We start from the raw sequence: 26,203 nt of genomic DNA, 5'->3' as shown, positions 1-26,203 counted from the left end.
GACACCATTCAACCTACCATACCCATTTTCTATCAGATGTCTTGTGATGAACACCTATATCTCATATTGGCCTCTTGTGGGATATTTTTGCAAGTGTTTACCAAGCTTGCAAGTGAAGTGCTAACTGCTCCAAGTGTTATGCAGCCTCCATGTCCCTACTCATGTTCCAGCAGGCTCTTGAAGACTAACAGCAAGTCTCTATGAGAAGAGACAATAACCATAACCACAAATAGTGAATTCTGAGTGATAGCTCTATCGGTCCCATCTTATATTAATTGCTTTGATAATTTTAATCATTATTTTGTTTTAGATATTACATCATTTACATACTATTAGGCCAACTATCTCCCCAATCTTAAAAATAACCTTTAAATGATGAGAAAATTTTAGGGTGGTGAGAATATATGCTAGATTTGCATTGAGACAAAAATCTTATTTTCTATAGTGAAAAATCAACTTATTCTTTATGTATATGTATTTATAGAGAGAAATATATTGTGTGCCTAAATGAATTAATTGGCATGTATGTGCCCTTCTCACTGTTGTCTGAGTATTTTTCTGTTAAATTGTTTTGATTTGTTTTTGTGTGTTTTGTTATGGTTTAGTACCTAGACATTTTTGAAAGTATCACTTCGAATGAAGGTCCCTCATTCTTTACTCTATAGAAAGCTGTGTTTGTAGTTGGCACTTATGTAAACTTACAGTCCATCAGTGCCTGCCACAGTGAAGCATCTTGGGCCATCAAGCAGCAGCTGATAGATGTTACAGCATGGCACACTGCCGGTGTGTTGCTGTCATTTCAGAATCAGGTCTTTTGGCTCACTAAAACATTGTCTTTATTTTAATTCTTTAACCGTGGGGCTCTGCACACAGTCCGTGTCATTGTTTCTCGGTCTTTCTGGAGAGAGAGGAGACAGCAGGAAGAAGATGTTTTTCCATCCTGTAATCATGGCCTTTGCAGTCACCACTGTCTAATCTTTTCCACGTCAGGAGCGGAGCAGAAAAGGGAAAGTTCCCATCACTTCCTGATTCCAGTATAACTCCATCCAGCTAAAAATAGCCAGACGTCTCTCTCTACCTCAACCCTTTCCCTCTTTCTCCACACAGCCACACACGGTTTGGTCATCCCTGACTCATGTTTGTAAACATTAGGGAGCTTCTGGTCTTTGCCCTCATGCAGCTGCCTTACTGTATGAGCTTGGGTCTGGCCGTGGTATGGACTAATCGTGAATGAATAATTGTGGATAGTGCTAGACATGAACTAGCAGGAGTTCAGCTGCATAGGGTGGGTAAGGGAGAAAGGAGGGATGAGAGAAGTGTCCTCAGAGTTCAGACAAGAAGTTTTATATCTGTGAATGTGTTAGCAAAGCATAACTGTATTCAACAGAGTGTATTATGAAACAGTGGCTTTCGTATCTATTAAATCCCCTTCTCTCAGATTCTATTCCTTTGTAAATCTTGGGAGAATTGCTCAACTTAAAGTTCATGACATTTTATTTAGTTTGCTAGAATATTTAGGGTCTCTATTGCTTTTTAGGGAGATTACAATATAATTAGATCATCTCCACTTCCTTTCTTCCCTCCAAACCCTCCCTCTGCCCCTCCTTGCTCTCTTCTGAGGCTGATGGAAAAGACCATGAAGCCTCAACACTACATGAAGAACTCCAGACAACTAAGGAATGTTGAGAGTGGGAGACATGGTCTTCCCCAGGAAAGAGCACACCCATTGGTTACCCACTACCAAATGGTCATTCAAGAGAACATGCATACAAGTACCTTGATGCATACTGAGCAGGTTGTATTTCAGGGATATACCTATACATACACAAACATGCAGGCATGTAGAGTCCATCACTTTTCTGAAACATCAAGAGCAGTGAAATCTGAATGTTCTCTCAACTTAGGGTCCTAGGTTAAAGTACTTTCTTGCTGTCCACCTAAGATTTTTATTCTTCATCTCTAACCTTCAGAGCTATCTCGTGAAGAGAGTGGTATTTTGCAGAGGTAGAAATTATATTACTGACTAAATCAGCATGACAGGAGAACTTCGGAAAAGCTAATTTTAGTGGTTTGCCCAGAACTCCATCCATTGAGGAGTCTCTCTAATATGGTTCCTGCTTTTCTTCCTTTCTCTTCTTTTTTTCTTCACTTTTCTCTTCTCTATGTCCTTATTTAGTGATTGTATATTTGTATAGCTCTCTCTGTGTGATAGGTGTTGTCTAAGTACTGTAAAGTGTGAGTTCTTTCCATTCAGATTGCTTTCTGTGTCTTACGGTTAAGAATATTAAGCTCAGAAAGATCCTCGAGTCTACAGAACGGACATTAGGGTTCAGGCACTGGGCCAAATCTGTGGTTTTACACCATAGTGCTCTATAACCACTTATTTATTCTGGCCCTCAAGGCTGCAGAGAAAAAGAAATGAGACCTATCTTTTCCTGACAACCTTCCACGGTGATTCTGCCAGGTTAGATTTAGTGTGTGTGTGTGTGTGTGTGTGTGTGTGTGTGTGTGTGTGTGTGTATAAATGCAGTATGCATGTATATGTTCATGTTGGGTATACTCATGTGAAAATGTGATGTACACGCATATATCTGTACTTGTGTATGGAGGCCAGAAATGGATATTGGATGCCTTCCCCAATTGCTCTCCACCATATTCTTTGAGATGGGGTTTCTCATACTTTTCAGAACTCATTGATTTGATGCACTGAGGCCTGAAGTTCTATTTCTTTTTCATAAGTAGAAGCCAAACAAAGTCAATTTGTATACGTAAATTTAGTTTTAAAATGTGCATAATTTTATTACAGAAAACAAAATGAAACATCCTTAAAAATCAATTTCCTAGTATTACAAAATACTATGAAGTATGCTGTGCTGTCATACATACAAGAAATGAAGAGACCATTACGTACCTCGGACCATTCCACACTAACAGCTGGGAAACCTCATTGCATGTCGTAGCTCCTCTAAAACCCACAGCTTGCCTTGTTTTCAAAAGTACTTTCTCTACAAAGAGAATCTTACCAGCTGTGCAAGAACCTGTACCAGGTTGATACTGAAGTTAATGGGGAGCTGCTCTTAAATTGCACATTCTTAGCAAAAATAATTTAATTCATATGTTTTTGGCACCAGGATGGTATAAAATCCAATAACAGGATATCTTGGTTAGGGTTTTCATTGCTTTGATGAAACTCCATAACCAAAGGGTGGTGATGGGGCATGTCTTTAATCCCAGGACTTGGGAGGCAGAGGCAGGCAGATCTCAGTGAATCTGAGGCCAGCCAGGTCTACAAAGCAAGTTCCTGGACAATCAGGACTGATACACAGAGAAACCCTGTCTCGAAAAAACAAAAACAAAAAACAACATCAACAACAAAAACCAAGAAAAACAAAAACAAACACACAAACAAATAAAGAAATCCCATCACCAAAAGCAACTTGGGGAGGACAGGATTTATTTCATTTTACAGCTTGTGGTCCAGGGAAGTTGGAACAGTGGAGGCAGAAACTGATGCTGAGGCAATGGAGGAGTGGTGCTCCCTGGCTTACACAATTTGCTTCCTTATATACATCAGAACCACCTGCCCAAGGATTGGCACCATGTACAGTATGCTAGAATCTCCCCCATCAATTACTATTTAAGAAAATTCCCTGGCTTTGCAAAGAAACCTTGTCTTGAAACATAAAAAAATAGAAGGAGAAAAGAAATGCCCCTCAGGTTCCCTGCAAACCAGTCTTAGTGGAAGCGTTTTCTCATTTGTGGTGTCAGCTTCTTAAATAGCTCTAGCTTGTGTCAAGTTGACAAAAACAGCAACAACAGAAACCAACCAAAGCACAGTGGTTCCTGTTCTTCGGTGTGAGAGTCTTTAACTTCCCAAGCCTTAAAACCCATTCATATAGTTGCAAATATTTTGGAACCACTTGTTTTTCCTCTAGCAAATTCATACTCAGTTCCGTTCATTGTTAAATTCGTCAAATGCCTGCTATTTAGCTAGCCTGTGCTGAGAATTAATGGAACAGTATTGGGTTTGTTTAGGGAAAAAAAATTTTAATATAGATATTGGTGATTTGCACAGCCCTTTAGGGCAGTGTTGGCTTTGTCTGTTTGTTTTTTGTTTTGTCTTAGCAACTGCTGGCAGATAATAATACCTTATGGATGCAGAATGACGGACAGACCAGCTGAATAAAGGAAGACTGAACATTTCTAAATGCGTCCTTCTCTTCCCCCGCAGGAACTTCTACTTGCAGAGAAGTGGGCTAGAATGAACAAGCTCCCCTTTCCTAAGATCGACCCGTATGTGTTTGATAGGGAAGGTCTGAAGGAATGCTACGTCTTCAAACCCAAGAATCCCGAGGTGGAGAATGATTGCCCTACCATTATCCACTTTGTTCTGGCCAACATCAACTTCAGAAAGTACAAGGCCCCAGGTGTGTTGCCATGAGGTTGAAGTCTGACTGGCGACGTGACTGTACTGACACTGTCCCATGCACTGTGATGGCAGGGAGTGCTTCTCTTACTGTGACGAATAGCCGTGACCCGAGAGTCCAAGTGCTTCCTTCTTTTTTTACCCCCAAATTTCGAGTTCCTCATGATAGAGAAACTGAAAGACGAATGACAAGCTCAGCAAGAATTGCTAGAGCATTGAACCAGAGACTTGGGTTTGATAGATATCCTATTCATAAAGGATGTTAAAGAGTTTGACTTTCGCCCTGGTGAAGCAGATCTTGTCTTTAAAATAAAATCATTCAGAGCCTCTGGGAATATGAATTGACCACAAAACTCGATGTAATCTAACAGTGCTGTGTGACTGTCCATTTTGGGCTTCCACATTGTATTTTACAGCAAAGGAGAATGTAGTTCAAGGAATGATTATTCTGTTTTTCCATATCTGGAGGATTAGGTGGACTTTTATGCATCCTAAGAGATACCCATTAACCAAAGAAGGATGCATAGGGGCATTAAACGCTAAACACTTTTCAGACCAGAAGATGTAATTTTTCATTTTGTGAATGGAAAAAGACAAAAGAGATGGGTGTGAGGATACAGCAAAGAAGGTTTTTTTCTTACATTCCTCAGAATCCTAAAAAAATATTAGTAAGGGTAGAGCTATGAGACATGCCTCATAAAAGGGAGAAGAAATGGTGGCTGCCATTTTTTCAAACGGAAACCCTAGTTTCAAAGTGAAACCTGGTAGCAAACTGAAAGCAACCTAGTCAATATTCTATTACTGTTAGTTCTCAGGGAGAAACAAAGAGGTTGGTAAGTCCAGGGATTTCTGGGGCTTGAAGAGGATTCAGTGTTTTGGTTTGGATTTCCCCAGAGGAAGAGTCTCAGGACAAAAGTCAAGTGCAAATGGTTTATTTGTAACGGACTGAGGAAGTGATACTGGGCAAGGAGTCAGACAGCAATGCACATCCTAGCAAGTCAGTTACCCCAGGAGGAACACGACCCATCTGGGAAAGTGCAAGGCAGAACACCCAGACTATAGATTCATCCTTTCCACCCATATACCAACAGGCAAGGGAGCTGGGTACCATTCCAACGTGAGTGTGGCTGTCTCAGAGCTGGGTACTATCACAACTTGAGTGTGGCTGTCTGGGAGCTGGGTACCATTACAACTTGAGTGTGGCTGATTGGGGTAAATAGTTGCTTTTGGGAATCATAGCTTTTCTGGTGACTCTCAGTGCTGTCTTCATGGTTGCTTGTATGTTTGGGAGGTTTTGTTTGTCTGTTTCTAAAAGCAAGATTCATACTTTTTTTTTTTTGGCATATAGGAGTCCCAAGGGAAACAAAAGAGGAGAAAGAAATAGCTGACTTCGACATTTTTGATGACCCTGAATCGCCATTTTCAACCTTCAACTTTCAGTATCCAAATCAAGCATTCAAAAGGCTACATGATCTGATGTACTTCAATACGCTGAACAACATTGATGTGAGTATCTCCCCAACCATTAGCATGTGAAGTCTCTAGCAAGCAGGTGAATTCAATAAGAAGATGAATCAGGCTTGGGAATGGCCCAATCCACAGTGCAGTGCCTTGTTTCTTAGGAATCATTTCACTAACCTATAAAAGAACACATAGAATTCACTAATAACGACATCACTGTCTGCTGCTAATCAGAACGCACACTTTATAGTATTGTTTGGTGGCATGAGGATTCATTCCCAGCTGTCCTCATCTCTTTTCATGATAAGATAATTTATGAAAAGAAGGAAGTGATGGAAGGGCAGCGTATAGGCAGGGGAGTGAACGTGGAGTGCTGTTACCTCACCGATGACTTATTGCTCTCAAACGTTTGTCTTCTGTAGCTCATGACAATATTGCCAAATCCTAGAGCTTACTGCAGTTTTAACCTTTCACTTGTGCTTTGTGAGAGAGACTTTAGAAGCACGTTTTTCCCTCACTGTCAGACGTTCTTATCCATCGCTAGCACACCTGCTGTTAAAAGTCTTTGTCTCTGAGATTGGTTAGGGCTAACTGCCCCCGTGTCAGAATACTGTTGTGTGATTGAGATCATCTGCTAGTGGGCCCAAATCTCAGCCACTAGCCAGGCATCATCAGTTGTGAAAGCTGAGCTCGTTGGCTTGCTTGGATTGTATATAGTAAGGAAAAGACAGCAAATTAGAGCTGTGTGTCATCTCTGATTTGCTGGTCCTCTTGGAGGTGATGAATGGCGGCAAAGAACACCTGGATGTGCAACTTCTTCAGAACTTAACTAGATTTTGTGCTAAGGGACAGATGATACATCAGAGTGCTTGTTTCTTTTGTTTTCCATGAGACAGTTAAAGAGAGGTCAAATGCCGTCATGACATAATGACCATAATACTTTTAAATCAATACATTTTTACGAGCATATGAAAAATTTCCTAAGATACTTCAGTTCCTGTTAATTCTAAAATTCCTTCTTTTTCGACTTTCCAGTATGTGATGCCTAACATGTAGCATAGTTACTAAAAGTTGCAACACATTATTTCCTTCACATATGCTGACTAAATTTTACACAGGGATAAATATTTAAAAACCTCTTGCTGCTTTATGTCTGTCGTGATGGTTAAATTCGAAGAGAATGAGTGTTGTGACACAAGGAACACATAGAAATGGTCAGAATAGAGTTGCATTTTATTTTATTTGAGATTTCATTTTATGTGTGTTTGTAGGAGGCGGGATTGTGAGCGCAGGTGCCCCCAGAGGCCAGAGGTGTCAGAGTTCCATGCAGCCACAGCCACAGGCAATTGTGAGGTGCCTTCCATGGCTGATAGGAGCTAAACTCAGGCCTTTAGGAAAAGCAGCCTGTGTTCTTAATCTCTTAGCCCTTCTCCAGCCCCCCCCCCCCAGGAGAGCTCTCTTTTATAAAGTTTAATCACACTAAAGGAGAAGAGAGCTAAGGAGATTCCAATTTTCTGTTTTGAAACTAATAGACATACATTCCTTGGGGATAGAAATCAACTGAATTTGATAAATCATCCCCTAATGAAAAGGACTAGTATTGTAAGGGTTATAAATATCCTCTATCTGACTTAGGAATGAACACACTCACATATGTATTTTAAGCAGCCGCATTTCTCTTGCTATTTTTAGTCCCTGTTTATATTAGACCTGCTAAAAACATCTTCTGAAGTAATTGTATAGTTCTGTTTACAGTTTTTACAAGTGTTCCTCAAGGTAGTTTATTTGACGCAGACATGACAAAGTTAAAGCCTGAACAAAAATTCCAAAGCCACTATCCTCAGTATAGCCCAATAAACATTGGTTCTTCATAAACTACTAAGTATTATTTATAATAATAATGCATATAATATGTATGAAATTTGGGGATCTCATACATTGTATATTTATCATATGCTGTCCCCCCAGTCTACTCTCAGATCCACCCCAATTTCACACACACACTCAACTTTGTGTCTCATTTTTTCTTTAGGCCATTAAGTCTAATTGGTGCTACCTATATTGTCTTGGGTCTGTGACCATCCATTAGAGAGTGTTCAACCTACCAGGGCCCATATTCTTAAAGAAAAATTGGCTCTTCCTTCAGTTACCAATAGCGCCTGAGCTGAAGTTGGAGCACTGTGACCACCTCTACCCCTATATGATGGGATTTTTGTCTGTCTTGAGCTTGGATAGATTTTGAGTTTGGTGTCATAGCCACTGTGAGTTTCTATGTGCAAATACCCTGCTTATGTGAACAAACAGTTTTTATAGCTTTTACTAACATATGTGGCATGGCATTTCGAGGTAAAGATGCAGGTTTTATAGTATCTTTAAATACAGTATAGGCCATGTCTTAGTTACATCGTTATTGCTATGATAAGATACCATGACGAAGGCAACTTATCAGAGAGTGCTTATTGAGGCTTGCGGTTTCAGAGCATATCTCCATGACCATCATGGCTGAGAAACATTGCTGCAGGCAAAACTCAGAGTATTGGAGGCGTTCCTGAGAGCTGCATCTTGAGACATAACCACAAAGCAGAGAGAAATCTAACTGAGGATGGCATGGGCTTTTGAAATATCAAAGCCCACTCCCACAAGGCCACACAATCTTATCCTTCTCAAATAGTTCCATTTGGGAAGTGGTTTTCAGGCGACAATAACTGAATAACACAGGATGCAAAGTCTTTCATCTGCTAAAGTCTAAGACAGTTTCCAACCTTGTGACCAGAGCCACTGTGGCTTCAGGTATATTTCTTCTATTTGTTTTCTGATCTGGTTTTGTTCTGAAAAGGCCACTGTGTATCTAGCAGCTGGGAACTCCTGTTGATCATTTTCCCGGGAAATCCTTTAGAGGATATTTTTTTACCTCTGCTCTGGCTCACTTTTTGACAGCAGTCTGGCCTTTCCATTAGCATCGGTTTTCTGTACTTACTCAGTCCTCCCAAATTCCTTTTCGATGAATGTTGTCTCAAGGCTTTTACAGTTATGGAATTCTGTGGGATTTACATTTTTTTCCTTATTAGAAACGTAAGGTATAGTGACTTGGACTGGTGGACATGTGGTACGTGGTTTCCTCAGGCTTTGGTTTCAAGCCAAATTGAGTGTCTAGTCATTTCTCAGCTGTCTCTTAACTGGGTGGCCTTGGATTGGCAGATTATTTTGTTCTTTTCTATTGGCAAACAATGATATATTGAATAGGATTAGGATGAAATTTAGTTACAATAACAAGGATTTAGGATATAATAGGCACTAGGGAAACTGCAACAGCTAATGTGATGAATTATTATTAGTTTTCATAATCTCTTCTGCTTGTAGTTATAAATTCTAAATTCCATAAAACAGCAACTTGCTTATTTTCTGTACTCTAGGGATAGTGATCATAATGCCTGGCGCCTCAAGTGAATACACAATGTGTTTTTAATCAATTTATTTTTATAAGTCATCGACTGACTGAAGATAATGAGGGTCAAGATAAAAGTTGTCACTCTTGGAGATGGAGCTGTTGACCATGAAACCTGCACACAGCGCATGCCTGACCATGCAGCCTATGCAGCCATAAACCACTACCGTGACCATGAGGGAACGAGTGTTTGGAGGACTCTTTTGCAGTACCTGTTGGTTCACTTTGTTTTCTATTCTCATTCCATCGACAAGGTGGCAGATTCTATGATAACTTTTATATTTTACTACATTCAATTCAGGCCAGTATGCATAACAGTCAGCTTAACTTTTGGTCAGATAATTTTATAAGGTGTTTTAATTAGTTACTTCTCTGGCTCACATGACAAAGTATGTGACAGAAACAGGACATGTTTATTTCACGAGTCAAGGGTGTCATCAGGCATGGTGGCGAAGTCATGGCTGCAGGAACATGAAGCAGCTGATCGCATTGCATTGGCAGCCACAAAGCAGTGGGGAGTACAGTACATGGGGTGGTGCCACCCACGTAAGTTCCTTTTTCCTACCCCAACTAATTGCTCACAACCATGCTCTGATTTAGCTCCTAGATGTCTCTAGACCCTGACAAGATGACCATCAGTGTTAACCAATCACAGTGTAAAACATGGGTAATAATCAGAATGGGGGAAAGTGTGTGTCAGAATTACTAGTAGTTAATTCTTACATTAATGGCATTTAATCATTGTGATTACCCTGCTTAGGTACAAGTTGAGGTTTTTGACTATTCAAAAGATAATCTGCAATTATGTAATAACTGCAGTAATATGCAATCTGTTGCATATCTTGGCCTGTTTTGTTAATCCTGCAGTGGAGGAGAGGCAGTGGTTCCTCTGCCCATCATACTCAGTGTTGGCAAGCACCGTAAATAAAAGATAGATAAACCAAAAAAAAAAAAAAAAGAACCCTAATGGGCTCATTTGAACATAGCATGGGAACCTTCAGAGAAAAGATTCAGATTTTAAATGGACTACCCATTTTTTTGAATCTAGATTTTGTGACAGGTGTATAGAAATATGATTGTTTGATATGGTTAGGGTCTAATTCTGAGAAAAATCCTAGAGAAGTCTATTTGTTTGGATTTTCTGATCTTTGGGTAGCATTCCATCCTTTTGGATATGGGCAGGGTGTTTTGAAGTGTATGTTGCAGGGATAGGGGGAATCTTATGACGTGCCCTCAGAAAGGGTAGAGAACTCCTTTATGAGTGTGTCTAAGGAATGAAAGGTGGCAAATCGTAGCAATGCTTCCAGACCTTTCAGACCATAATAAGGAGTTATAACTTCTATACTCTCCTTTGGGAAGAGGGATGCTCATTTCTATGGCTTGCCTGAGGAGGGTAGCAAAAGAAGGCAGGAGACAATAGGACAGGGCTTTCTTTGAGGCTGTCATTTGAAGGTGTGTGAATCCACACAGCCCCAAACTCACCTTCCATCCATGTTCTACAGGATCTCATTGCATCTCGTGTGTACATTAGTTGAATGTGTCTTTATTATCAGCGGTGCTAGGCACTGTTTCAGGGTCACAGGGATATGTAACAGCAAAAGAATATGGAGTCCAAGCTTGCAGTCTCATCACTCAGGAAGCTAAAGGCAAGAAGACCCCGAGTTTGCAGCTTGGGCTCCATAGGGAGACTCTGTTTCAGAAACACAAAACAAAACACCAAACAAAACAAAATAAAACAAAACACCAAACAAAACAAAACAAAACAAGCCCCCAAACAAAAAGACAACCAAAACAAGGAGATTTTGAGTGCTTAGAATTAATCAAATATTTCCTCCTAAATACTCAGTACAAGATTAGCCTAAGAAGCATGATGGATGTGTGTGTGTGTGTGTGTGTGTGTGTGTGTGTGTGTGTGTGTGTGTGGTTTAATTTATAGATAAGGGAATTGAGTAATGGATTAATTAGGCAAAATCCCGGAAGTCACAGTTTTGTGTAGCAGAGCTTTCCTGTTAAGCTACCTTTATACCACCAGCCCACTAATAATGGCCCAGAGACCTATTATTAATTATGAAAGCTTGGCTTTATCTTGGGACTTTTCCCTTGCTCACTCTTATAACTTAATTGACCCATATTTTTAAACATCTATGTTCTATCATGTGGATTGGTTATTCTTCACAGTACAGCATATTCAACTTGGTCTCAGTCTGCTGCCAAAATAGTGTGTCTCGACTCCTCCTCCCAGGTTCTCTCTCTACCAGGAAGTCCTACCTAATCTCTCCTGCCTAGTTATTGACTGTTCAACTTTTCTTACACTAATCACAGCAGAACATCTTCACACAATGCACAAATATACCACAACAGTTTTGGAGTCGGGACTGGGCTTATAGTAAATCTTCTCTACTCTTTTCCGTATCTCCCAAATGGCCTTATTTTTTAATGTTCCACAGTTTCTTTTCCACCCAAGACAACCAGTGTCCGTGTGTCTTCTATGTCTCTCTTCTACCACAAAATTCTATTCTTAGCTTTGTATGGTTGTTCATGGAGAAAACTACCTGCCCCCTTATGCTTATACAATCATGTGTGTTTAGCTCCAGTTGTATTTTCCCCATGGTTTTTCCTGAAAAATACTTGTTATATGCCTCCCATGACCTCAGTGCTGGAATCAAACACTAAGATTCCCTGTTTTCATGATATTTCAGATTTCATGGGAAAGTGAACATTAGCCAGAAAATTCAGAGTAATTTTCATGAAAGCAGCAGTTGTTTGTTATATCGGTAACTTTTACACCCTTTTCAATCCACCATAATTTTCTTTCTTGGGAGACTGTTTTAATTTGATGCTGAAGCATTCCACATTTGTCTATAAATAGTTCAGTTACACATCTCCAGATTTGTTTTGATGGGAAGGAGGAAGATCTCATGTTCGAAGTTTATTTTCTTTCTCATTTATCTACCCCATATTGCTTTAGAATAAAGGGGATCTCTTGAACAGTGCAGTAAAAGATAGCATGCATCATACTTGGGGTGAACAGTAAGGATGAAGATAAGTGTACATGGGATTTTGCTGAAATAAACCTGACAGGATGGATTTGGAATCCCGTAAAAGGAGAAAAGCAATTACTTATGTAAACCCTCTAAGATCACTCCTGGTGAAAATAAAAATTAGAAAGATACAGATATGATATAATACATCTTAGATATACCAAGATATAGCATGTGGCATGATAAAAGCTTTACAGTCAGCAAGTGACTTCATACTGCATTTTAGTTTGCATGACAGCATCCAGTTCCCAGGGAGCATTAGGCTGTGTTCTGAGGGATGAGAGCCTGTCCAGTGGTTTCATAGTGTTAACATGACACCTAGTGGTTCAGCTTGCACATTCTTATCCCAGATGATTTGGGTTTTCAGTTATAAATATAAATGTTGGTTTTCCACTTATAAGAAAGGCTTAAAATTAGGAATATGAGCAAGGGCCAAATTTTGGTAAACTTACTCATTTGTGATACTAATATTGTTTTTTTTTTCTTGTGTTTTCCTATAGTGTAAGGGGCTGAACTTAGGGTGCCATAGACACTAGGCAAGTACTATACCAACTGAGCTACCGCCCTGGCTGTTGTTTTTCCTCCTAGGGTGTGTGTGTGTGTGTCAAATTCACTGCAGAGAATTAGCATCTGGCAGTCATTACTAGTGTAGCAGTCCTTGGGGTCTTTTCTGTTGCAGTTTGTTTCCCTGACACTTCTCTGCTCCCAGGGGATACATCTGAAGGAGCAGAAACCAACTGGGTAGCATTGCAACCTGGGAGTCTAGAAAGAGAGGCTGTTACAAGGAAATACAGCAGCTCATTTGAGTAGCAGGACTGATTTTCTGGTTTACACCAGGCAATAAGCTCTTTCTTACTCCTGCTTATTTCTTATAAGCTTCATAGCTATTAACATTCAGACCTGAGGTGCCTATTGAACATATCAAAACTGGATATCAGTTTCTCCCAGCATCCCTCAGTCCCTACTTGTTACAGGGTGTAGCTACAGACTCCGCCCCCTACCTGGAACTTTTTAGCCCAGGGATTGGGCTGTCCTTCCTCCGGTGGCTCTTATATAATTCAGACATTTTGGTTTCTGCACTTTTTGTACCTTTGCCCTCTTGGCTGATGCACTCCTCTCCTGTCTCCTACATGGCCCAGCTCAATCTAGTCATGTCCACTCTGGACTTCCCCAGATGTCCCTGCCTCTGGCTATGCTCTCCCACACGTCTACATATATGAAACAAACTTTCTATTCCTTCATACCCAGGAGCAGTCATGTTCCTTTTCTTTCTTTCTTTTTAAAAAATATTTATTTATTTTGTATACAATATTGTGTCTATGTATATGCCTGCAGGCCAGATCCAATTACAGATGGTTGTGAACCACCATGTGGTTGCTGGGAATTGAACTCAGGACCTTTGGAAGAGCAGGCAATGCTCTTAACCTCTGAGCTATCTCTCCAGCCCCTCTTTCTTTCTTCCTTTCTTTTTTTTTTATTCAGTGGCATCCTTTCATCACAGAGACTTCATAAGCAGCTTTGTGAACACATATCTGTTATAGGATCTTTCTATGTGCCAGTCATTGTCCACAGTACTTTATATTGATGGTCTCCAATTCCCAGCATCCCAGGATTAATAATGTTTCTGTTATTCTAAATACAATTCCACTAAACAAGGACTGGGGAGATGGCTCAGTAGTTAAGAGTGCTTCCTCTTCTTTCAGATGACCCAGGTTTGGTTTCCAGCACCCATGAGGCAACTCACATTGTCTAGAAATATTTGCAAGGCGTCAACACCCTCTCTGGGTTCTGCAGGCAGGGCATACACATGGTACACTTTTCATGCAGGCAAAATACACATATAAAATAAAAATATGTAATGTCTTTAAAGAAGAAATAATCTCAAGAATTTAGGTTAGTTTTCATCTATTTCAGATAGTCTAGGCATACAGGACCAAGGAGGCCTTTGACCCAAGTCTTTTTCAACAGACTGAAGTACAGAATTTATTATGTCTCCCTTACTATGGGAAAATGAGCTCTACATACACCTGCTTAACAGTTTCAGTAATATTTGAGTCCGCTGCCACAAGCAGAGACTGATGTATTTTTTTTTAATCATACAAAAAACTCAAACTTTTGTGATAATTTTTTTTGTTGTTTGTTTTGGTAACATGATGACATATTATTTAGTTAGCCACTCTGGAAGAAATAGAGGTTCCCTCCAATGGGTGTGATAAGAAGTTGCTGGCTGCTGACCACATGGCGCAAAATTTAGCCCTCCTATTTCTCTGTTCTACGCAATGGAGCATACTTGCTCAGTGAGCTTGTATTGGAATGTGTATGTCTCTGGTGAGATTAGCCACTTGAGTTCTGAGTGGGAGGAGAGGCCATGGGTCCTGAGCCTTTTGGACTTGCCAGGCATTCGTACTCCCAGTGTAGAGCTGAAAACATTTGCTCAGTGCTTCAGACTTAGGTAACAGTCCCTGGAGTGGAGGAAAAGGGGACCGGCTATCTAATAGCTCCAGCTGCCTCTGCCTCTAGTGCATCAAACATCAACATTGTTGACAGCTCCTGAAAGAGTGGCGGTTTCCTGATGTTTCGAAGGCTCCAAAACAGCAATAGAGTCTTCTTGAACACCCTTCGGTCCCACTTCCAAAGTGTTTCCCCAACTGGGCACTAATGGCTCTAACCAAATCCAAATTTCATTTTCTCCGAAAATTCCTAATAAGGATCATTTCGTACCAGAAACGATATATGTTGTCCCCGATCATCATCAGCTTGGGTAAATATGAGACAACTCTGGATGAAAACCGGCAATTCATTTTCATGAGGAAAATCATAAAGTTTGGTTTACGTTAGTTCGAGGACACTTGTTCTCTGATTGTTGGCCAGAATCAGCGAAATGGATAATTCCCTAGTGAATGATGGCCTTCTCTCTCCTGTAGAGGGTATCTGCCTTCTGTGTGGTCTCCTATCCCCTCTTTAACATATAAATTCAAATTATGAATTTTGTGTTTCCTTTCATATTCTCACTTCCTAGGGAAGACTAGGTGGAGGGAACATGAATTTACCTTGTTGCAACTGTCTTCCTCTTCACCCGGAGCACTCCTGGGGTTCTTCTTCACAAGAATGTAATAGTGAGATCTTGCATTGTCATAGATGCCCAAAAGAATCACATTTTTCTCAATAAATTTCAAAATGGGGACGCTAAAAAAAGAGAACTGGCCTTTTGTTTTCATTCAACTAGTGTTTTTGGGATGTACAGCTGTGTATAACATTTCTTTTCTGTTTCCTTTGGCAGGTGATTAAGGATGCCATTGTTGAGAGCATTGAATACAGAAGGCAGAACCCATCTCGTTGCTCTGTTTCCCTGAGTAATGTCGAGGCAAGAAAATTCTTCAACAAGGAGTTTCTAAGTAAACCCACGGTGTAGTCTCTGTGCTGGAAAGATCAAGCCCTTTGAATTCCCTGACGATTAGAGTCAAGAGCACATTGGAGATGGTCTTGCTGAGCCTTAGGGACTGGCTAGTACTCAGAGTTGCAGAGATTTAGCTGCGCATTAGGAGGAAAATAATGTTGGTTATGGAATTCTTAGCAACAGTTTCTGTCAGTATGAATTTTCTGACATAAACATAGGGATATCTACTGTATTTTAAACATTCCTCACTAACTAGCTTTTCATGTACTTTTATAAAAAGTACAGGTAAAGTGATTTTCTTTTAAAATATTTAATAATCAGCTCAGTAAGTAAGGCTTCCCATTGTGTGTGAATGTTATTCACAAACTAGATGTGTTTATGCCATGCTACAACACTATTTTTTATTTAAGTATTCATATAAACACATATGAAATAAATACTTTGATGTACAAATTACCATGAGAGACCTGAGTTTTTGTTATCTTTTAAAAATCTTTCTGTGTGAGTGTTCTGTATATGGTGTGTGTGTGTGTGTGTGTGTTTGTGTGTGTGTGTGTGTGTATTTTTTTGTGCATGTTTATGTGAGTGATTGCAGATATGCTCAGACCATGATGTATGTATGGAGGTCAGAGGATAACTCAGTGTTAGTCCTTGCTTTCCACATTTTTTGAGACAGGGCTTCTTTGCTGTTTGTAGCTATGTATGCTAGGTATGCTAGGTAGCTACCCTTGAGTTACCAGGGCCTGACCTATTTCTGCCTGCCATCTTACCATAGGGTGCTGGGGTTAAAGATGCCCACTGCCAAGGCTGGCCTCACATGGGACCCAAACACACCTCATTATGCTTACGAGATGAACACTCCCCCCACTGAATCATCTCCCTGGCCTTGTTCTTTTCTCAAGGAAATATTTTACCATAATTTTCCAGATTCACTGACTTCGAGCAATATAAATATGAAAAGATATTCTTAGATTTTATTTTTAATTTAATTATGTGGGAGGCATCTATACCTAAATAAAGGTGTCCACAGAGGCCAGAGGTGTTGAGTTGCATGCAGCCAGAGTTACAGGTGATTGGGAGTCACTTACCGTGAATGCTGGGAACTGAATGAGCAGTATGTGCTCTTAACTATTGAAGCCCTATGAAATTTACATTTTAAAATTTTTTTTCTTTGAACGAAGAGTGTATATAATTTGTTCAGCAAGTGGCATTCATTTAGAATCATTTATATAAAAATATGTGATAATGTCTAATGCAGTACTTTACTCTGTTGATGTTCTCCAGGACTCCTTACCAAGCCAGAACTGCTGACCCAGAGCAGTGGGAGGGCTGTATCTGGCTTTAGTCAGTGTTCTGGGGCAGCCTCTACTGCAAGCCAGTGGTTTCAGGAGTTGCTGGACTGCTGTGCTTCAGAGGGCACCTTCCAAATCTAAAGTCTTCCCCTACTTCCTGTGCTCTCTGTTTTCTCTGAGTTAACTTTGAGCTATGTTTTTTGTTCTATAATTCTCTTTCCTTTCGTATTCTTTCTTGTGGTCAAAGGCAAAATGCAGTAAAGAAAAAATGAAGGGTTGATAGTTTTTTTTTTAAAGTTTATGCAAAAGACAAATGAATTAGTGTCCAGCATACCCTGTTGGCATGCTGCAGGATCTGGGAGTATAATATTGATTGACACTGGAAAAAGCACCTGCCTTGGGGACTCAAGAGATGTATTAGCTACTTCTCTTATCACTCTGCAGAATACGTGCTGTAAAGAGTTTAAAGAATGAAGGATTCACTTAGACTCTTGATTGCTTGTTGGGTTCTTGGACTCTCATGGTGTCAGGATCATGTCAATCAGATGGACTTTCACCTCTTGGTAGACAGGTGATAGAAAACCTCTTAGAACATGATATTGTCCCCAAGAACACACTTACAGTGATCTGGTTCATCCACCCACTCCCCACGTCCTAACATTTTTAGACCCTCCACAAATAGTCCCACCAGCTGTCAATGAGCCTTGTGCATGAGCCTTGTGAGGGACGCTTTGTGTCTGCACCAGAATTAGTTTTATTAGCCAACAATAACCAAGTCAAGTATGTGAGAGACTGGCACCTAAAGCATGAGAAAGAGATGAGAAGTGCTGGACTTGTGTGCCTTTGAATGGGCCTCAGAGGATCACAGTGGAAAAGTGGTATGAAAGCAAAGATGTGACTTGTGAGCATCCAAAGGGGTTGAGCACAGGCCAGTACTACAGTGCAGCTCACATGCACTTTAGGAACCAAGAACAGGCTGAAAACTTGACAAAACTGTTTAGTTTTAAACAATATTGTGGCTTCACCTCAGGGCAATATCCTTGTTTGTATTTCATTTATACTTCCAAACATCCTTGTGAAGGAACAAAACCAGATAGTTATTAAACTTGCCTAAAATTCCTTGAGTTAATGTCTGAGTTGGGGTGCTCTGACTTGTGGGCTTTATGTCCCAATCTATAGAAGAGAATGAAATGAACATGTGAAAGACCATTGTGCGTCTGTCTGGAGCCACATACATATGATCGTTCATATCATTGTAGTCAACTGCAGGAACTAATGCAGCTTTGCCAATTTGTTCACTTAACATATTTCTTAGAAATCATATTTTATAAAAAATACAACTTGATGACACATTTTTATGAGAATAATTGTATACTAGGATAACTGAGATGCTAGTCAAAAGTAATAACTTGGATGGTAATAATCAGAATTTTTTTGCTAACAACTAGAATGACACAGATCAACACTGCCTCACTTCTGGCATTGTCTTGCCTGAGATGCTCTACTAAATCTGGTCACACAGAGGTACCAGACAAACCCAAACTGCGGGAAATGCAGAAGATATCTCAGAACTATTAAGCCAGTGAAGTCAAGGAAAAGTTGAAGAACTTTTTTATTTTGAAAATTCAAGAGATGTGGCAACTGAAAATCGTGCAATTCTGAACCGAATTTTTCCTGCTAATGATGTCAATGGGGCAATCACTGAAACCTGAGTGGGGTTAGAGGCTTTAATCACAGTTACATATTAAAGCTAACATCCTGATTTTAAGAATGCATTTGAGACAGCATCTCCCTATGTAGCCCAGGCTACCCTCAAATTAACATTGAAGTCAAGGCTGATCATGAAGTTGCAGTCCTTCTGCCTCAGCCTCTACAGTGCAAGGTTCACAGGTATATCCCATCACACTCTTATCAATATCCTGACTTTGATGGGAGTATTGGAGCTTTGTAGTAAATTATTCCTCTTTTAATAGAAGCACATTATCCAGAAGTTTAGGACCTGTGCTTAGCAACATGTTTTGTAAAAGGAAAAAGAAGGAGAAGGAGAGGAGAGAGAGAGAGAGAGAGAGAGAGAGAGAGAGAGAGAGAGAGAGAGAGCCCAAATATTTCTACTTGTAAGTTGAAGTTTCTGTCTGCTTGATATTGGTTCAAAAATATCACAAATGATTCGAAATGTTGGCAATACATTTAGTGAGTTTTCTCTCAAAATTAAAAGGTATTTTAAAATCAGTTTTTCTTTGTTCATATATATATAGTTTCTTCTTTAACCACTATATATGATCAATGTAAGTTTTAATTTTTCTGTATTGAAAAAAAACCCAAGAAGTAAAGAATTGGGTAACCTTGCCACAGCATTTCTCTCCATGATTTTTCAATACTTTATCTAATAATTCAAGGTAAGTATTTTATGGCATCCTGATTGCATTATGCCTATTTACAAATCCAATTAATTCTACCCTTGACTATATATGTATAAAAACAAACTATGAAACACCAAACAGTAAACAAACAATAAAAAAAATAAATAAATTGTAATGAATGGAAAAATTGCCTTTTTGTTTTTTGTTTTTTGTTTTTGATTTTGGTTGGACCCTCAAACAGTGCAGGTCTATGCACATTTATTCTCATACATGTCAGATGCTGTGTTTGGCATGGATCATTGGTATTCCTCCAGATCCCCTTTACTAAGCGTTAGCACCTATCCTCCAGGTCCTGGGATACTCGCCTCATTTCTATGAGAATTGCTCTGACCTGATGACAGTGGCTTGGGTGGTAATGACAGCCTTCTTGGAATCCTATAACTATGATTAACTGAAGTGGGGTCCAGAGGTCACTGTATCTCAAAATGGGGCCATTCCTGGATGGTTTTCATGGTCCAGGATTCTCTCTGAGTTAAGACCTCAATAAATCTATGTCATTGACTTACCACCCTTTCTATTTTTTTTAATTTTCTTTCATTCTCAGGGTCAGCAAAGTATATTCTTTTAATACATTACTCAAGCAAGAACCTTCAGTTTGGTTTATTTTTTTTTCTAGACAATTTGACCTAAGATGGACCAAAGCTCATGAGATTCAATGTTTTATGAAACAGCTTACAACCTTGTGAAAGGGAAAGAAAAAAATTACGCAAGTCATGAAGTAACAAATGACAAACATATTGCTCTTGTGGATTGTGCTTCAAAAGTAGATAATATGGGGAATTTTCATGATGCATCAGCCTTTAGGCTGAATATTTAAAAGAGAAACAGAATTGCAAATGGGATTTAGGAGACAGGTTATTTCTCTTCCAAATTGAACTTATTTCTTCGGTTTGGATTCTACATCTTTTCCATGCATGTTAACATTACTTTAGGGACTTGGGGCACTGATTGACTGGCTTATCAGTTTAAGAAACTCTAAAACTGCAGAATGTTTTCCACAGTGAATTGTTCATATGCCTCAAAAAAAGCTCAGTCTAAACACATAAAACAGAACAAAACAAACAGGGAATTCTGCACTGAAACCCACTGACCTGACTGTGAACTGAGAGGAGGTGCGTACCTCTGTATCTGAAGGTAGAATTCATCTTTACTGCCTCCGGAACAAGGACTTCTCTGACCCCTGTGCTCAGGGACCTGAGAAGAATTTGTTCTAGTTCATAGCTTGAGAGGACATAGCCCATCATAGTGAGAAGTCATGGAAGGATTTGGCTCAGTGGCTTGCAGCCATGTTGATCTTCCAGAAAGCCCTGACAAGTCCAGCACCTTCAGAAAGATCCCACAATCCCCCGCCCCCATGCACTCTTATCTGGGAACTCAGTACTTAAAAGCATGAACCTATGGGAGATATTTCACATAAACCATAACTGAGGACTAGAAGCAAGCTTAGAGAAACTCAGTAAGATTGTTCTGTGTCTAAAGGGAGTCTTTCAACACAGAGGTGATGGCAGTATGTTAGTAATCTCTGAAGAGTTTGGTTTGAAAACACTTTCCCCACATTGCCTCTCTCCCTCCCAGAATTCCTGACAGGCATGGTCTTTGAATCATGCTGATGAATCTCAACACACTTTCATTTCCTGCTCAGTTTCCCAGGTCAGTAACACAAATGGATTGAAACTGAGGTAGGTTAAAATCATTTCAAGGGCTTTTGTGACAGTGGAGGCAGACATGACATAGTTCCACGTAACAATTTGTTAAAAAGTAAAGCGAAACCCATTAATTTATTGTCCTGGTGCTTAATCCTTATTTATAAGAAGGTGAACCCAAAGAAAAACATATAGTCATCCTCCTGGATATTGGAAGTAGACAAGATTGCCGGGCAAAAATTGAGAACTTGGGGGTGGGGTGGGATGGGGGTAAGGGTAGATGGGGCGAGAAAAGTGAGAAGGTGAGGATGGGGTGAGATTGGGGGAATGGGATGGCTGGGATAAAGGAAGGGTAGATATGGGAGCAGGGAAGTATATATCCTAATTACAGGAGCTATTTTAGGGTTGGCAAGAGACTTTACTCTAGAGGGGCTCCCAGGTGTCCAGGGAGATGTCCCCAGTTAGTTCCTTGGGTAGCTGAAGAGAGGGAACTTGAAATGGCCCTATCCTATAGCCATACTGATGAATATCTTGCATATTACTATAGAACCCTCATCTGGCGATGGATGGACATAGAGACAGAGACCCACATTGGAGCACCGGACTGAGCTCCCAAGGTCCAAATGAGGAGCAGAAGGAGGGAGAACATGAGCAAGGAAGTCAGGACCTCGAGGGGTGCACCCACCCACTGTGAAAGTGGGGCTGATCTATTGGGAGCTCACCAAGGCCAGCTGGACTGGGACTGAACAAGCATGGGATAAAACCGGAGTCTCTGAACATGGTGGACAATGAGGGCTAATGAGAAGCCAATTACAATGGCACTGGGTTTTGATCCTACTGCATGTACTGGCTTTGTGGGAGCCTAGCCTGTTTGGATGTTTACCTTCCTAGACCTGGATGGAGGGGGGAGGACCTTGGACTTCCCACAGGGCAGGGAACCCTGACTGCTCTTTGGACTAGAGAGGGAGGGGGAAAGGAGTGTGGGGGGGAGAGAAGTAGAGGGAGGGGAGGAAAATGGGAGGCAGAAATTTTTTCAATAAAAAAAATGTGACTTCAAGGAATCTATTTCCTAGGGGGGACAGTAAGGCACAGCTTAGGTGATTTCCTGGTACTTTTCAATTTAGAGCATAAACTTCTTCAGTTCTGTTTGTATTTTAAAGAGGATTCCTGTTAACATGTGGAAACAGATCTATGAGGGTGGCATTTCAGCTTAAGCAACTGGCCAGGGAGGAAGCTTTATAGGTAGCTCCTCCCTTCACCTAGGTGCTAAAATCCATTACACAAATTACATCTGTAATTTGAATCCAGCACCTGCTCTGGTCTAAGGAACCTTTCAGTGACCATAACTACCCATAATGTTTAAACTAAGCTAATATCTGTATTTCCACACTGAGTAAGGACACGAGGAAGGTAATATATAAAATGCCCTAATATTGAAAATAGAGTATAAATTTCTTATGACTGAAGAAGTCCCTCACACCCACTGCCTATCCAACTTTTGGTTAATTTCTTTCACCTCAAACTTTCCTCTGACCACATCTGACCATCAGTTGTGCTCTACTCACTCACCATTCATTTATTTGATTTTTCTCTTCCTTTGTTCTTTGAGAGAGTTGTGTTATTATATGTGAAGTTTCAAATGTCCCTCTGCTGAACTGGACACATGACTCAGTTTACTTGTGTCACTATGAGTGGACAATGACTTTGTGCTCTGTGTTTCCACACAGGAAATAACACACCTATTTTTTTATGATCTTTTACCAGCCTGTGTGCTCACTCAGTAAGTATCTACTTTAAGCATTAGCAATTTTGAGACACTACAGGCACAGTGCTGAACTAACATTATAAGCACATCCAATTATATGGTGCTACAATTTATCAGCTCTTGTGAATCATGATAGAATTAATGACAGGACTCTATTAGGTACAATGCTAGGGGAAAATAAACATGTCCCATGGGTTGATCATCACAATAAGGCTCTGCTCTTGTGGGTGTCTTTGTGACATTTCACCAGTCCCCAATCCAGCTTCAAAACTGCCCTTGAAGTCTCCTTTCAGACAGGCAGGTTTCCTAGCTAGTGAGATGGCTCAGTTAGCAAAAGTGCTTGCCCAGCATTTCTGACAACTTAAATCTGATCCCTGGAACCCATGGTGGAAAAAGAGAACAGGCTTATGAAAAGTGCAAGTTTCAGAAGGATGAGTGTAGCCTTGGGGTAGGGGACCTGCCTAAGTGAAGGCTCTAGATTTACTCCCCAGAAACAAAGCAAAAAGAATTTAATTTTTAAAAAATTATCTGATGGCCCTTCATTTATTTAAAAGTTTCCTCTGTATCTTCATTCACATTAGGAAAAAAAGTCAAAACCCCTAGGAAACACAGTTAGTTTGATGCTGTAATACCTCTGCTGTTTTACCCTGCTCATGTTTCTGCCTTCTCCCATCATCCTCATACCCTCTTGCCTTTTGCTTTCTAGTTCATCACTCTACGTTATTTTCTCATAACTCTGCCTTTGTTTTCATTGACCATACCATCAGTAGTGCTTATCTCCTTCCCATTGGCCTCTAGGTAAAGGCAAAATAAAATTGTTTTTATTGAACTATATATTTTTCTCCCCTTCCCCCCCTTACTTTCCTCTCCCATTCTCCCCTCTCTCATGGTCCCCATGCTCCCAATTTACTCAGGAGATTTTGTCTTTCTCTGTGTAGCTTAGATCCATGTATGTCTCTCTTAAGATCCTCTTTGTTATCTAGTTTCTTTGGGATTGTGAAATATAGGCTGGTTTTTCTGTGCTTTATGTCTAAAAGTCACTTATGAGTGAGTACATATTATATTTGCCTTTCTGGGTTTGTTGTAGTAAGGTCGTTTGTTTGTTTCCCAGCTGCCTAGCAACTCAGACCTGAAATAATCACACAGACTATATTAATTAAAACATTGGCTAACACTTATATCTTAATTTAACCCATTTCTAGTAATCTGTGTATCGTCACGTGGCTATGTCTTACCTGGTGAAGTTTCAGCACCTGTGTTCAGCAGGGATACATGGCTTCTCTCTGACTCTGCCTCCTTTCTCCCACCATCCAGCTTAGTTTTCCCCACCTAACTAAATTCTGACTTGCTATAGGTCCAAAGCAGTTTCTTTATTAATCAATGGTAATCACAGCATACAGGGGGAAATCCTACATCACCTCCTTTTTTCTGCTTAAATAAAAAGAAAGGTTTTAACTTTAACATAGTAAAATAACATATAACAAACCAGGTATCAAACAATAATTACAGTTAAAATATTTATATCTACTTTATATTTTATCATAACTAAAGACTACTATAACTATCAATTCTTCAAGTACATCAAAGACTCCAGAAAAATATAATATTACCTAAGTAAACAATAAGTTCATTTTAAGCAACTTCTAAAACTCTAGAATTGACAGAGACATCTCACTGCCTGGATAGTCACCCAAAGTTCTTCTGTCCTATTGGAGCATCTGTCTTCAGCCTACAGGCCCATAGTATCTGGTAGACTTTTCCATGAATTGGAAATTTCAAAAATAGTTCCACCTATATTGGCAGTATATCAGTAACTTTCTTCTGTGTCCTGCAGAATGTCTAGAAGAAGTTTTCATGAAGCAAGTACCCCAAAGAATTGTCTCACCTTCATTTCTATGTGGGTCTTGCATGACCAGTTCATCAAGCAGTCCAGGCAAGAGCAGTTTCTTGCCCAAATGGCTAACCAACTCTACAAGGAGCTTCTTCGATGCCCATCTTCCTCTTGAAGTAATTGGTACTGCCAGGAGCAGATGTGTCTCATGGTCATGAAAAGTCCTAACCTCTTAAAACATTTAAATGCCACATTCATTAGGTCTTTGAAAGGTTTGAAGAACAGCTATCTAATTAAAATATATCTCTATATATCTAGAAAACCTGACTAACATGACTAGAAGTTTGACTATTATAGCTGATTATCTATTAACCTATATTTCTTTATTACATTACATTTTTAAATGAGCTGGACAAACATAATATCTTAATAAAGATCAGAAATACAGTATAACAAAATTGACCTTAAATTTGTATTAATAAACCAAGATTTATACTAATGCAAATCTCTATAGCATATTGCTCTTTAAATGTAAACAGGCATTTACAAACAATATTTGGGAATATGGGCATAGTTCTTTCCACACTGCTTCCTGATTTTTGTTGGGTAAAGTAATTTTTGGGGTTGTTCATGGCAACCTTTTAGGGGGTCTTGGTGCATCAAACCACATTGGTCTGGAAGGATTTACAGGTTGTCATTTTCTGTAGAAACAAAAGAAGAACCTCTTTTCCAAAGCAATGTATCCTTAGATCCATATTTTGAAGACAAAATACCTTTAAAATATTTATGTTAATTACTTAGCTCCTTCACAGTCAAAAAGTTCAAAGAAAACACAAAAATATACATAATCCAGACTCTTTTTTGTATATTCTACCTTTACATGGCTTTTCTTACTTTATTACTTTTTAATATTTATTTTATTATCTTTACTCCTTTAATCTGACTCTCTGTACTCTGCCTCTTTAAAGACTTTATTTTTCATAAACCATTTACTTCTTTTTATAACTCTCTATGCTCTTTTTATTTTTCTCCTAAGCCTATGTATATTTTTTTAAACACATTGTGTCTCACTTAGTGTTCTTTTATGACTGAATCTGTCCTATTGTGTATCTTTAATCCTTTTCTGTCCTAGACAGCTTCTTAAAACGCTAAGCGCTTCTTAAAAATTTAAGCTGCAGCATTGCTAGGACACAAACAGCCTTGTATGCTTGCTCTGCCCAGTCCAACATGGTGGAAGTCCATTTACCACCTCTGCAAGCCATGCATATTGTCCCAGATCCAGGTATACAACTAGTCAATGTCATGCCATTAAGGAGGTTGTAACACTCTATTCACAAACCCCATTTAAATACTCGACTTTCTGAAAGAGCCAGAGGTTGTTCTGGCAGCATGGCCCAGGAAGTTGCCTTTTCATAAGCTCATGGCTTTCAAAAAGTAAGTGTTTTTTTTTTTATTATTTTTTTATTAAGAAAGAAAAAAAAA

General features: G+C 39.6%; 1 protein-coding gene across 2 annotated transcripts in view; it reads left to right on the top strand.

Annotated features, from left to right (window-relative positions):
• Pla2g4a (phospholipase A2 group IVA) overlaps window positions 1-16,181 on the top strand; it is a 156,754-nt gene extending 140,573 nt beyond the window's left edge. For both annotated transcript variants that reach the window (XM_013346713.2, XM_005348474.3), the window contains 3 exons: window positions 4,232-4,427; window positions 5,775-5,932; window positions 15,654-16,181. In XM_013346713.2, coding sequence (XP_013202167.1) covers window positions 4,232-4,427; window positions 5,775-5,932; window positions 15,654-15,785 — 486 coding nt within the window. In that variant the 3' untranslated portion in view covers window positions 15,786-16,181. The remainder of the gene's footprint in view (window positions 1-4,231; window positions 4,428-5,774; window positions 5,933-15,653) is intronic.
• Window positions 16,182-26,203: the final 10,022 nt, after the last annotated feature.

Source organism: Microtus ochrogaster, chromosome 6 (genome assembly GCF_000317375.1).
Source record: "Microtus ochrogaster isolate Prairie Vole_2 chromosome 6, MicOch1.0, whole genome shotgun sequence".
Taxonomy (NCBI): Eukaryota; Metazoa; Chordata; class Mammalia; order Rodentia; family Cricetidae; genus Microtus; species Microtus ochrogaster.
Note: the sequence above shows the minus strand (reverse complement) of the source record. Positions and strands in the feature narration are given on the sequence as shown.